At 35.8% G+C, this 14,762-nt stretch overlaps 1 protein-coding gene across 2 annotated transcripts in view; it reads left to right on the plus strand.

Annotated features, from left to right (window-relative positions):
* The window catches only part of PDGFC (platelet derived growth factor C), a 118,675-nt gene that overhangs the window by 62,199 nt on the left and 41,714 nt on the right, over positions 1 to 14,762 (plus strand). For both annotated transcript variants that reach the window (XM_030271453.4, XM_072928448.1), the window contains one exon: positions 5,955 to 6,150. In XM_030271453.4, the coding sequence (XP_030127313.3) occupies positions 5,955 to 6,150 (196 nt within the window). The remainder of the gene's footprint in view (positions 1 to 5,954; positions 6,151 to 14,762) is intronic.

Below are 14,762 nucleotides of genomic sequence, written 5' to 3' on the forward strand. Positions count from 1 at the left end.
ACTGTACACTAATTTTACTAGGAAAAAAACACTGAAGCAAGAAAAAATGAAAAAAAATCAAAGGGATGGGCTTGGTATTTATTTCAACCATAAAAGAAAAGAAAGATGTCTATAATAATTTTAACTCCTATTTTTTGTATTACAGACTACTTTGTTAATTTTTGAATGACCGGTGTACGTGTTTGTCCTATGAATACACAATATACTAATAATCCTATTTTTTCAGGATAAAGAAAGCAGATCATGTTATTATCAGTCCATCATAAAATAATTCTAACAGGTTTATGTATTTAGAATAGATGGAATTCCTTTCATATTCAAGTCAGCAGGGGCTTTAATATTGATGCCAGTGTAGCCAAGACTTTACCTGTGGACATTGGAATAAAAACTTATTGAAATACTCTACATTAATTACATCTTTGAGCATGTGATAACAGCAAAAAGTTACCTCATCTAACATTTAGCAGTAGGAATTCTTTATCTTGGCTAAAATGTAGTATTTATCTAGTTTTAAAAGATATTGAGAAGTTCAGGACCAAGACTGCCTTCCAAAAGAATTTGGTCTGAAAACAGATCTCAGTAGAGGTTACTTTTAATGCAAGAAGATTTACTGTGCAGGAAAAAAAAAAAACAAACCCGCAACAATAACCAGCCAACCAACCAACCAAAAAAATAACTACCAAAAAACCCCACCAAAAAACCACCCCTGTTTAATTGCCATTCTCTTCTTTGAACAGAAGCCAGAATACTAGGCAAAGTGCTGGCAGAATACTCAAAGTTTATAAAGTGTGAGCTTGTAAAGTCAAAGTATAAATTAATTTTTGTTTTTTGATGCAGTTTGGAGTCAAAAAAGGTTTGTTACTTTCTGATTAGTCATATTATCTTCTGCAAGACATTAAATCACACAGCTGTGTGGAAATTTTATTAAATCTGTTACTTCAGTTCCATGCTCTGTCACCCACTGATGTCTTCCCCCCCTCCACCCCTCTGTCCTCCCTTTCTTTTTCTTTCTTTCGTCCTTCCCAGTTGGGCCACCTGCCAAAACTGAGAGTTCCTGAAGATCGATTAGAGAACTTTTTCTTCTCTGCTCACTTCATCTGTGTTCAGTCCTTAACATAATGTGAAAGGCAGAAAGACCAGCAGTCAAATAGTGTATGATATTCAGTGCCTAAGGTAACAGTACAAGTTTGAACTCAAAATAGTAACTGAAGAAAAAAGCAATAGGTTAAATCATAGGATTTAAAAAAAACCAAATACAGTTCTTCTATACATTCATCTTGAGTTGGGTGAACTAGAATTTTTTTACCTCATTCCAAGTGTGTGAGTTAAGTATGTGTCAGAGGGAGGAGTAATGTAAACAAAATAGAATATTTATCTTACATGGTCCTACTTTGTTACTTTGTATCCATATGACACTTTCTAAATCGGATTTTCTAAATTGGGGTAATATGTAACTGTGCAAATTATCAGATTTCTAATTAGAGGTTGAATTTGTCATGCTGTGATGTTGATAGATCACGTGTATATTGTGTGTGTGTGTGTGTACTGTGGGTAGTGTTCATCTCTTTTTCTAGTTTCCTGCTAATACTTGAAGGATCATGTCAAGACTTAAAATAGGTAGCTGTATCATAGAATCAACTGAAAATGGAAAATCCACAGAAGATCAATCTCTAGAAATGTATCCCAGAAAAATTGTGGACCATACTGCTTAGGGAAGCTCTCTTAGGAGATATAGCAAGTCAGTATTAAGTTTGTTTTTTTATTAGCACTGGAAAAGTTGATGATGAAAGCAAACCCTGTGAGCATCAAACACATTTCTTGTGAAACTTGAGGCAAAATCCTGGGAAGAATAGACTGCTTGCATAGTTAGGTTGAAAATTGGCTGGATGGCCAGGCTTGAAGGCTTAGCTAACTGGTGGCAGGTAGTGATGGACAGTGAGGAGTCTGGGCTTGTTTTGTCTGAGGAAGAGAAGGTTGTGAGGCAGCCATAGCAGGTCCCCAATTGCCTGAAGAGCAGTTGCAAGGGATGGATTAGTTAAACTCTTCCTGGTAAAAGGTACAGAGTGTAACACCAGAAAAAATCCTGAAAACCACAACCCCTCCCAAAAAAAACCCCAAGAAACCCACCAAAACAACAACAAAAAAAAACCCCAACCAACCAAACGAAAACAAAACCAGCAACCAAAACCCCCCCAAACCCAAAAAACCCCCAAAACCCAGAAACGAACTCTCCTTTCCCCCGAAAAAATCCCAAAATAAACAACCAAAAAAGCCTCACAAAACCAATGAAAGAATCTTGCTAAAGAGTTGCAGCTTGAGAGGATCAAATTTAATATTAGGAAACAACATCTTACCTAGAGAGAGAGTGCAGCAATGGAACAAGTTATCTCAAGGAACTGTGGAGTTTCCATCTGTGAGGGGCTTTGAGCATTGTCTACAACATGCCAACCCTCCAGGGACTGAGCTGCTCTGGTGTGAGCTGTGACCTGAGCAGGAGCGGGGACTGGGGGTCTCCAGAGGTCTCTACATAGCAGCATCTGTATGGCTTTGGGTGACTTTGCTCTGATAGCCATTTTATGTACAAACAATATAAAACAGAGGTATTTGTCTTCAATTTTCTGCAAATAACAGATAGTTTTCCAGTTTTTATTTTGTGCTTAGCAAAAAGAGTTAAATTTCTTTTGACTGTTGTATTCAAATAATAGCTAAGAAGTGCCTGGAGGCAACTGAATCAGAGACAGGACAGAAAGAGGTGCCCCTGTATGGCTTGTGTTACTGCTTTTGAAAGCAAGCTTACTGCTTCTTGAAAATTTGGTGAAAGAGGAAGAAATGGCATCTTATGTTACATTTCAGAGAATTTCTTTTACAAATTCTCAGTTTCTGTGCAGATGTGTGTGTTGTGAAAATTATATGGGAGTGCTGTCTGGAAATCCTTTCAATTAATTAAAAAGCCCTGTTTCCCTCAAGTTCTATGGTAATGACCAAATTGTTACTGGCACCTTTTGTTTCTCAGTTTTAAACCAGAAAATTCACAAACTGAAACATTTCTGTATATCTGAAAAATTTCTAATGTTTGTTGGTAAATATTTGGAGTTCATACTTTTTTTTATATTTGGATTTGGTTTTATTTAGTTAAGTAGTGATATCCACACATGAGTTAATGTTCTTTCTGAAGGCCTAAAAGTTGTTTTTCATGATTTAGGACTATCAGATGAAATTAACCAAATAATATATATTAAGACTGTGTGATTAGCAGTACTATTGTCCTGTTGTGGAAAAGGTGTAGTATTAACAAAAGGATTTAGAAACTAATTTTTCCGGAACTGTATGGCCTTTTAAGTGAATCAGTACCAAGCTAATTATTCCACACGTGGAGCTCCTCTCTTCTTCTGCAGTTTGTCTTCTGGCTCCTGAACTGCATGCAATTTGTCTGAGTTTTAACCATGACCCTTGCTAAAATGTAGAGATTACAATGTACTAAGAAAGAGGTATTTGCTATATTTAAAAAGTGTCAGTGCTGATCTTTGTGAAATGTGTTGTGCCCATGGGGGAAGAGACTTACTTTGAAGTAGGCAGGAATGAGCTTGTCTAGTTGGTGGGTTTAATTTCAGTTTACAGTGGCATCTACTGATCTGTTTGGTGATACTGTGGTTTTTCATCTGCATTACTACATGGGTGGAAGGGTTAGGCACTGCCGTGCTTTCAGAATGCCTGGAATCTTGTAATTTCCAGGGGCAGCCTTTCTGCACTGATGGATGTATAAATCTGGTGATAGCATCTTGTACCACATCAAAGACGACTGCGGTGACTCATTCTTCAACTTCAGGCTATGTTAAGTGTGTGCCGTCCTTTCCTAATAAGTGTAACTGTGTCATATCTCTAGGTCAGCTCAGGGATTTTTCCTTTCTAGTTTGACTCATTTCTAGGACTTTCTCCTGGAGATGATCTTGGTTGCTCATCATCTGCTGAAGCTTTTTACTAAAGATGCAAATGCATCGTTCTGGTCCTCATCCATCTCCATTTCCCCAGTTGTCTCCTGGTTGAGATGGTGTCCTGTCTACCTCAGTCCTTGCCTAAACTGATTCTGCAGAGTTTTTCAATCTGTTCATACAGTAATATTGTTTTTCTATATTTTTCTTTTTTTTTTTTTTTTTTTTGGACAGTGGAGGGTTGTCAGGATGAGTGTGGGGAGGATGGTTGTTTATAGAAAGGCTGACAGCCCACAACAGTTATGTATATAAGTTTGGAGTCCTGCAGCTGCCTGCTGTAAATCCAAATGAGCTTGTTACTGCCTTTTTAGTGTAACTTGGAGTGATTTGTACCTAAAATAAAGACAGGAATTGCAAAGTCATTCCACAAAGATCAAACAATATAGTCTCATCTTAGTCATGTACAGGTAGTTGTGCTTTTCACAGTATACTCAAAAACAATTTTCAGACCATGGATGAACTCGGTAGAAAAAGGCTAGAGTTTGAGGTACATTGGTACTAATTTTGTAGAACAGATAAAAAGGAATATTGCAGCTTATCTGAAGAGAAATAACAAGCTTACTTCTCCAGTGACAGCAATTACTTGCCTTTGTAGTCATACAAAACAATTCTTTTGTAAGAGAAGAAATTCCACTGTGGAAAAGCAAATATTTGAAATGGAGCAAGTGGTGTGTGTGGAAATTTGATATGTTCATGTAACACTGTTGTGTGTAAAGCAAACAGATATTTTTCCATTACAAATGGGGGAACTTGAAGGTACTGGAGATGCAGTTCCCTAAATAAGTAGACCTGTCTTCATTCCATTCCCTCTTTTTATTGACTTCTCATTCATGATATGCCTGGACTATTTACAGTCCTTACTTACAGTGCTGTTATTATCAGTGCCCTGATGATGCAAAATAAAACATTTTTTTAATATGTTGTGAAATATATAATGGTTTGTAATTCTATTTGTGTTTTTAAGGACAGAAAGTACCACTAAGTATAGTGTCATCAGATACCACACTTTGACATGTTTATCTGAAATGGTGGTCCTTTGAATGCTTTGGAAATAGCACTTTGGTGCACTAATCTCTGGGAAAGTAATTTTTATTATTGTTGGCTCCTGTGTTTAGCAAGCAGCTCTCAGCTGACAGATTGTACATTATAGAAAAATGTTTGTGACTCAGCTAACAAAAACCCAATGAAGTATCTAAATTAAGAATTCTGGTTTCATGCCTTTTTTTCTTATTACTGCATGCTTTCCTCTCTTACTGCAGTCAGCCCTTTGCAAGTCTGTGTGGATCTTGGCAAGACCACACTCCATTAGCTTGATATAAGCAGCCATTCTGTTTAAAAGAAAATTTACCATTTTCATACCAAAAGTAGAAGGCACAAGCCCAGAAAAATAGAAGGCAAAAGTTCGTCAGACTTTAAATTATATTTAAGTATAAATTGATTCTTTTAAAATAGCAATGCAGCGTCTGTGGCCTTCTTTTCTTGCACTACATTCATTTAGCTGTCAACCATTATATATGGCTGTATTGAGGTGTACAATTGCAGTGTGTATTTTCATAGTAGACTGAAGTATGTATTTTATAAATTCAAATGAATGATCATCAGAATGCTGTTTATAAAGAAAAGTCCGAAAAATAAGGTAAAATATCTAACTGAAAAAAACCAATGAATAGCTGAAAAGATAGCAGTATAAAATCTCCCATATAAAACCTTATTTTGTTGCAACATTTATTAATAGCTACCTCTGAGAATTCCTATAGTTTACTGACTGAAATACCAATCTGACAATATATAGGTTATAGAAAAACTCTTGTCTCGTTATTATATAGACTTTTCAAGCAGAAATTCTTGCCAGCTGAAGAAAAGCAAACGAAATGAAAGTGTCTTTATCTGTACATACTATGCTAAGACTTTGGGAAAAGGAGAAGGAATGAGTATTGATGCCTCTGTTTTCTGTCCTTCCTGTAGGTGTGCAGGACCCTCACCATGAGAAGATAATTACTGTGACTACTAATGGGAGTATTCACAGCCCCAAGTTTCCACATACATACCCACGCAACACTGTGCTAGTGTGGAGATTAGTAGCACTTGATGAAAATGTATGGATACAACTTACTTTTGATGAAAGATTTGGGCTTGAGGACCCAGAAGATGATATTTGCAAGTAAGTTACTTTCCATTTCACTTAGGAAATTCTGAAAGGAGGTGATTGGAGATGAAGAAAAAGTATTGTTTGAGTTTTGCAAAAATTGACACTTGCACATTAATTTATCTATAAAATGCATCTTTTAAAGTATTGGTTTATGATTTTCTTTTATAGTGCTAGAGGAGATTTTTATGCATGAAACTTCTGGGGTGCTCCCATTTTTCCTTCTGCATTCAGTATCTAGGCCATAGATATATAACAACTCAAAAATGTGACATATTCCTCTCCCTCTCAAGTAAAAGTTTTGACATCTGGGAAAATGTTATTGATAGAATGTTAAAATTATGAATGTCTAATTTTACAGAGTAAATTCTAGTGAGTAAGTTACCTAAAACAGAATTCAGGTCATGACACAAAGTACTACAGAGCTGTTTAAGACACCTCCACACACTACTCTACAATATTTTAATGGCCTTAAAATGTCAAGTTATCTATGAAAAACAGCACTTAAAGTACTGTGCTAATTGACATTCCTCAGTGGTACTGGCTTTTCCCTGACTTCAATAAGTATCTACATGCTCAGTCACTGGCAAAGGTTTCTGTAGGGCTTGTGGAATCTCTCTTTCCTTCCAGGATTCTCAGGTGAAGGCTTTGTAATTTGGAAGAGAAACAGTTGGGACATAATAGGCATCAGCACAGATGTAGTTCGGAACCAAGCCGAGTGGTTGGTAAAGTTTTGGATATTTTGTGAGGCAGTAGGACTGACATATATATTTCCTGTGGGAGGGTGAAAGAGAAGAGATCCTAAACTCTCGTATCCTATATCTGTCTGTCATGGCATCAACACGTCATAACAAGTCCTGATGTGTGAATAGTGGTATATTATCTGGACTCTTCAGTAAGTTAAATAAAATATGTCATTTAAATGGAGTGGTATATTATCTGGACTCTTCAGTAAATTAAATAAAATATGTCATTTAAATGGCATTTTCTCCTTTGATATCTTCTTGAGAAGTACTTCACACAAGATTTTTGTTTCAAAGTAATTTTTTTGGTTTTTTTGGTTTTCTGATTTGATTTTTATTTTTGTGTACATCATACACACATTTGACTTGATCCTTGTTTTCAGGTTTTCTAATTGACTGTTATTCCATTGGTTTTACATCTTGTATCAACTTTTGATAACAAATTGAATTTTATAAAGGCTTTTTTTGCACTTGTCCTTAATTTGGGAGAAAGTGTTTATAACAGATAGATAAATATCTTTTTCTCATAATTCTAAAGGAAGTAATTACCAAGGCCAAATCAGGACTATACTAACGACTATAAACATAGGTTTCCTTTAATGAGTGCACTCTCTTTGCACAATGAATCTTTTATTCAAGTGAAAACTTAGCTTGCTTTTTCTGTTCTTTGCATACGGCAGAGTGAAGTGGCAAGTGAAAAAAAATCCAGGTAGCGTGACTCATTTGTCCACTTGCAAAAAGAGAAGTAAGATGAGTTAAAATATTTTATAACATTGTAACTAGAATAGTATTTTAATTGTGAGTAGATTTATTTTAAGTAAACAATGTGCTAATTACAAAAAGACTGACAAATTAAGAAACAGTAACGAGTCACTCATAATCTTCATTCAGTTGGGCTCTTATCATGCCTGTATTTGTGCAGGGATACCCGGAAGTTGTATGACTGCAATTTCTGATATGTGTCCTACTGAAAAAATACTGGGCTTTTTGGCTGGGAGGATTAAAAAGAGAGTTATATTTATCTCTGGAAACGATTCTCTGAACTTTAATTTCAGTAGCAAGTTCAGTAACAGAAGAGAAATTACACCTTGTTTGATGTAAAGCGAGTATAAATAACTAACAAGTTTAGGAAATAACTAAGACACAGATTAAATATGTAAAATAATTCTACACAGGTCAAGCAAGTCACCAGCTACCTGAGTAGTATCTTTTTATGAGTTGTGCCTTGCGTTTCTTACCCTTGGAGTTCCTAATAAAATTATTTATATTTCTTCCAATACTTTCTGTAGAAAAATTAAGGGTTTTTCAATTGACTATATCCCACAGAATTTATTACTATAGTGTGCTTCTGCCATCTTGAAATACACAAATCAGTATTGTTGACGTAGAGTGCTCAATGATTTCTCCAAAAACAAGTTTATATGACAAAGGACAGAATGAAACATCACATGAAGTTTAATCTATTATAATTCTATACCTTTAGTTCTAACATATGGCTGAAACTAAGTAAAAACTGCAGCCAGGAAACAGACTTCTTATGCAGTGTAGAGTGTGTATCAGGATATCATTTTCTCCCTTCTGTCTGAGATAACCTCATGAGTTACCTGCTGTGGTCATTGTCACAGTCTTCAGTCTCTCTACCTGTTTGAGCTGCTCATGCCAGAACTTTCTCCATCATCTCTGCAGACTGTGGTGCCTGTGGCGTCAGCTCATAGAGCCAATGAGAGAATATTCTGGAGTATATCAGCTCAGATAATTAGCAGTTTTTATATCTCATAGTAATTCAAATATTGCTCATACTTTGGAGAAAAATGAAACTCAGACATATCTAGTTGCACAAGTATTTTTGCTTAACGTAGTTCTATAACAGGAGTACATTAGTAGTGGTAACTAAAAAATGTCATAGATGTATCCTGAAGCTATGGCAAGTTTTTTCCTGTATCTGACCTTGGATTTCTTCCAAGTCAATTCTGACATTTCAAGATATTCAGTGAAGTCTTTTCATCTAGAGCAAATATCACATTTTACAGATATTTTGCAGGTACCAGTCTAGGCTCTACTTCAAATATTTTCCCAAATGCAAATCAAAGTGATCCTGCATGGCTTTTTTTTTTTTTTTTCCCACTTGGTTTTTACTTGCTATTCAACTTATAGTATTTACTAATGTAGCAAATTTGCATAAAAAAAATTCTGTTAAGGCCAGCCCTTCTGACTCAGCCTCACCTGTATTAATGTGCACATTCTGCTAATTCTCAACACTCTTAAGAATAATTGCTGTGTAAGTTTAAATTACAGGGGTTTTAGAATAAAATTCTGGTATTTTGCCTGTATTTAACCAGATTTTTTTTGTTTGTTTTACCATGGTGATGTACTTGAAATTCATGCACATCGTGTTTTCATTCCTTTAGAGATAGTAAATGTTTTTTGGTTTCTTTCACAATAGTTCTATTCATCTGCACTTCATCCTTCCTATGGACACAATGTTAAGAATTCCACTGTGTCCTTTCCAAAGTGAACTCAAACACCACTTTTTTTGGAAACTAAATCCATGCATATGTCTAAAAGAGATGTAGGTTATTTGGTAGGGATTTATAAATCTCTGCCATATTACAGTAATTTCAGTTTCATACACTGTGTTTTATTTCAGTTGTGACATGCAAAAGAAAAATGTTACAAGCAAAAAAAATCCCCTTTCAACCAAAGGAAAAAAAGAAGGATGTAATTCTTGGGTGTTTTATGCAGCCCTGTTTACATGATAAAAGTAGCAGTGAATTTCTAGCAGAGGCATTACGAATTTGGACTGCGTACGCCTGCCCTTTCTGATGAAATTAAAACATAGTTTTTCTGCTGTTGGTATGGTAGCTGATATGACAGGTCATTATTTTCATGATGCTAGCCCCTCAATCCTGTTCTAATCATAAAGCCATTAGGCTCCTGTGCCAGACAGCTCCTGTTGCCAGGGAGCTGCTATAACTCTTCATGACCAAAAACTGACTTTTGCTCAGCTGTTGCTTGTTGCTCAAATTTGTTGCTTTCTGTCAATAAGAACATGAAGTGATAACAGATTTATGATTAACTCCTCTGTGACAGGAAGACATAGATTTAGCTTTCTTCCAGCAAGAGCATAGATATTACACTTGACCTTGAAGGGAAGTCTGACAATGCGAGTTGGTAGGAGCATTGCAATGCAAGGCAAAAATAGGAAAGAGAAAAGAAAGAATCTTTCTTTCATCAGAAGCATGTATCAGATTTGTTCTCTCCCTGTGCATGGAGTGGCTCTAGTTGTTCATATGAGTAGTGGTTGCAGCTGTTCTTTCTAATATCTGATGATTACAGTCTGACTTTTATTATATATAATAAAACACAGAAATGTGTCACAAATCCAAAGTGCAATTACTGTAGATAAGGTGATAAGGATAAAAAACACAAGTAAAAGGCTGTGGAACTAACTGATAGTAGAATAATAAATGCCATTTTAGCAACATCTACATTTTAGGATGGTTACACTAATTTCCAACTCTCATTAGCCCTCTAATAATTTAAATTATCAACTATAGTTTGTTTGTTTAGGGGGAAGGGAGGCTTTTAGCAGCTGCAGATGTGAGTCTGTTCATTTACATGTATAAGTAAAGGATTAACCTTAATGTTTTGAAAGAGATTTAAAAGCTTGTCTACTTGATATGCGTAATTTGTGGAATATTTCCTGCAGAAAATTAGTTAAGCTGAAGACGGCCATCAGTGCTGACATAGGGTAAAATCTATGTGACTTGTTTTTCCTCTTCCTGTCAAATTCAATACTTAATTTTTAATCCTGGGAATATTCTTCCTCTGAGGATTCTTAGGATGATACTTTATTATTCAGTGCCACTTGTATTAAATTTGCTACTTCTCTTTTCTGTGTTCCCTTAAGCTACTTTCCTTCACTGCAGATCTCTTGTGACTGAGCTATTGCCTTCCATTCATGGACCATCAAGATTCTGTGGTAGAAACTACTTCAACAGTCATATGTGTTCCTAATTAATGTATTGTTAGGAAATTGTTTATAAGAATTAAAGAGTAAGAAGATTTGGCTTAATCAGACAATACTGAAAAAGATGTATTAAAGAGGAAACACACAGACACTGTCTTTCATCTGTGGCTATGAAGAAGGAAAGTATTTGCTTAGCAGTCTTTTTACTTTTTTTTTTTTTTTTTTTGCATAATTTGTTTCAAATGGATGCTAGACAGTGATAATTTACAGTAAACACAATAAAAAGACTAAACATTTTGTTACATAATTTTCCAAAGATACCTTTCTGTTTAATATAAGACACAATGAGTTACTTGCAGCATGTGGAACTTTCTTTCTTGTTATTATTACAAATATGAATATTTAGTATGTGGAGTAAAATGCGGTCGCATAACTGTGACTCTCTAATGCCTCAGTAAAAAAGACAACAGAAATTTTGCTTCTTTTTTGCTCCTTTGTATGGAAGCACTTAGCAACATCAAGGGAGTGCATGCATGAAACTATAATGTCAGCATCCCTTTCCTCTGTTCAGAAGAATTTCCATCCCACACTCTGCCCCTAGAGAAAAAAGCCTTTGTTTTTCTTGTTTTACCTTGGGTGCATTATAAATTCAATGTTGGTATATGTCTGAAGACCACACCAATATCAAGCAGAGATTTGTGAAAGAAATAGAACTCTTCACATAAACACTTCTGTCTGGGGCTTTTGAGGGCAACAAGTTCCTTATCAAAGTCTAATTTCCAAGAAAATTATTTTTTGGACACAATTGATGGGCTGACTTTACTATCAGTGTTAAATTCTTCTCATTGACTGTGGTTACAGAGGGTGAGGTTATATCCTGAGTAAGTACAAAGTTCAAGTTGGCTTTAAATAACTGGATAAGGACCTTTAAGTGAACTCTGTATTTAAAGTGGAATTGGTGAAGACAATGTTCACGGTGACTCATGTTGCTAAGTAGCTGGGCTGCTGGGATTTTTAGCGCAAGGCGTTGCTGCTGCCACCTTTATTTAAGAATTCAGAAAAGAGTCCCCCAAAATTTTAAGGCTTCAAACTGGGAAAACCCCCAAAACATTGAGTACTAAAACCCACAGAATTCTGAAAGCAGAGATGAAAGTTATAGTGAAGACTAATCCTTAAAACTCTTTCCTTACAGTTGTTGCTGGGCTCTGTTTAGGTAACTCTACATATCAGTGATACTGAAGTGTTTCATAATTGCCTGTAACTTCTGCAAAAATGAAACTATAACTGAGTTAAAATTTGTTATAGCTCTGTTCCGTGACTCAGATCCATTTGGAAAGGAATGATTCATTAATGTACAGGTTATAAAAAGCATATGAATTCTCATTCCTCAATACACAATATTTAATTTTTTCCCATCACATAAATAACTCGTTAATCATTTTTATTCAAAGTCTGAAAGGGGGACATATAATTTAAATGGTTGGGATGCGTTCTAGCATTCAAGGGCCTTGGTTTAATTGAAATACTGATGGCAGAGAATTAGTATGAAGTACCTAATTTAATCTGAAGTCCTTTGTAGCAGCATTGATGTTTTATCAGTAGCAGAGAGGTGGCATTTTAGGAACAGTGTGTAGGAAATTACATAAAGCTTCTGTCAGTAGAGGCTGATGGAGTAATTTCTTCTGATGTTTGTGGAGTGTTTTTTTATGGTTTTGATTTTTAATTGTTCAATCCAATTGCAAGACAGCAGTGAAAAGCAGTGAATTGAAAAGCAGTGCCAGTACAAGAGAGGTTTGGAGGATAAATGGAAAAATGGAAGATGAGAGTGGGGGATGGGGGTCAAAATTTGCAAGAAGTTATATTGATTTAGGAGCAGAGTCCTCTGATTATCTAAAAATTGTTCTTTTATGTATTAAGAAAATAGCTTTATACTACTAAAGGTATTTCTCTTGCGTGAGTTGCAATGTAACAATATTATTTCAATTTAATGAAGAGAATCTAATGAACCCAACAAACTTATGCTTCCTGCTTTCTTGGTGTTTTAAAGAAAAAAATAAGTGGATTTTTTAGCATAAAAAGAAATATCAGGATCTGTTTCTTCTGTAGTCTGATTTCGTTGAACAAAACTATAGTGGGATTGTTTTGTTTTATTGTTGGGTTTTGGTGGTGTGGTTTATTTGGGTTTTTTTAGAAATATCTTCCTTTTGGATATTGCATGATTCCAGAAAAAACATTCCACATCATTCAAACATGAACTCATTTTTCAGCTAGTCCCATCCTTTTGGTTTAGCTACTCTCCACTGTTCACAGCATGGCAGAGGTGTGTACTGTACCCAGAAGTATATCCATTCTCTTGGGTTCTCTACTGCTTATTAAAAGCTGCTTAATACCATCCTCATGATAAGAGATTTATAAGCGTGACAAAGCAGATATCTCAGGCAATAAAAGGCAATAAAAACAAATCAGAAAAGCAAAGCTCAGTGTGATTATAACTGAGGCTACTCAGTTATAACACGCATCTCCTAGGCTTCAAGAAGAGTAAACTCTTCTATTATACAGAAAGAGCTTAAAGCTGCAAAATTGTATTCTCCAAGCAAATCAGAATGAAACATACGAAAGGAAAAGTGGAAGAGATGCTTCTCTGGGTGGAATGGGAGGACAGCAGAGCACAGGTGATGTGATCACAAGGGCACTCTGCACAAACCTAGAGACTGCATTCTCACCCACCCACTTTTCCCTCAATTTCTGTAAATTCAGCATTCATTTTTAGCATCTACTGTTGCTAGAGGACACTATAATAGAAATTATTTTGGAAGTAATTTGACACCTGTTTTCACAGCCTAGATGAGTGTGTAGGAGAATGATTGCTGATAAGTGGGCAGTTGACATAATCCCTTACTCCTTTTTCACACCAGAGACTCCAGTCATTGACTTAAAAAAAATTTAGGCTTCTTAAAGTTTCTTCCTGGTCCTCCCAGTCTCAAGCAAGCTGTTTGAATAAAGTAAACTGTGTCCCCACTATCAAAATATTTTTTTAAATGGTCCTAATCCTAATTTATTGCTTCTAAAATTGTTTTATGTTAGTGTAGTTGGCAGTGTTTCTAATGGTGGAGACCGAAGTTATTTTCTTTGAATCTTAATATGGAACTGATGGGTCTTGCTTCTTTCTACGGTGTTCTGGCAACAGTTGTAATTGATGGAGTTCTGCTGCTCTCACCCTACCACTTATTAAAATACAGAAGTAAATCTCTACTTTCAGGGGCAGAAAAATACCACCACTGGAGCTCAGAGACAGACCCTGTAGCCACCTGTAGTTTCTGTTGAGGCTCAATTTAGCTCCTGATGACAAGACTCTGCAAGCTGCAGAGTCAGGACCAGCAGCATAATCTACAGTTACCCCATGTAGTGTCTAAATATGCCAGTTTAAGCATAGCATACACTCCCTTCCTGATGTTTTCTAATTCCTGAAAGTCTGAGTACAGTTTTGATGTTAGACTCACCAATAGGTATACAAGCAGGATGAAACAGGAATAGAAGACATTCCAAATGTCCTGTTCCTAGATGGACAGTGTGTTTCTTCAGCTGTTGTGCAGCTTTTCCTTTCACCTTTCTCCACTTGCCCTCTTCCTAAACGCTGTCCTTGCTTCTTTAAATTCATCATCAAACATTTAAACAAAGTTTGTTTCTCACATGCAATTGTAGTCAGAAAGCATTGCCAGCAAATATTTTCAGACAAGTTAGTAACAATCCAGTATTGCACTCAATGCTGCTCCATTCGGATAAAGTAGAAGTAAAATGTAATGCAATTTACATCAATCTGATCATATGAGAAGATGCATGTGCATCAGAAACTGTGGAAAGAAAGATGCATAATTATAAAAAATGTTAGGTGATCATGTGGGAGCATCATAGTA

The sequence above is a fragment of the Taeniopygia guttata genome, chromosome 4, assembly GCF_048771995.1.
Source record: "Taeniopygia guttata chromosome 4, bTaeGut7.mat, whole genome shotgun sequence".
NCBI lineage: Eukaryota > Metazoa > Chordata > Aves > Passeriformes > Estrildidae > Taeniopygia > Taeniopygia guttata.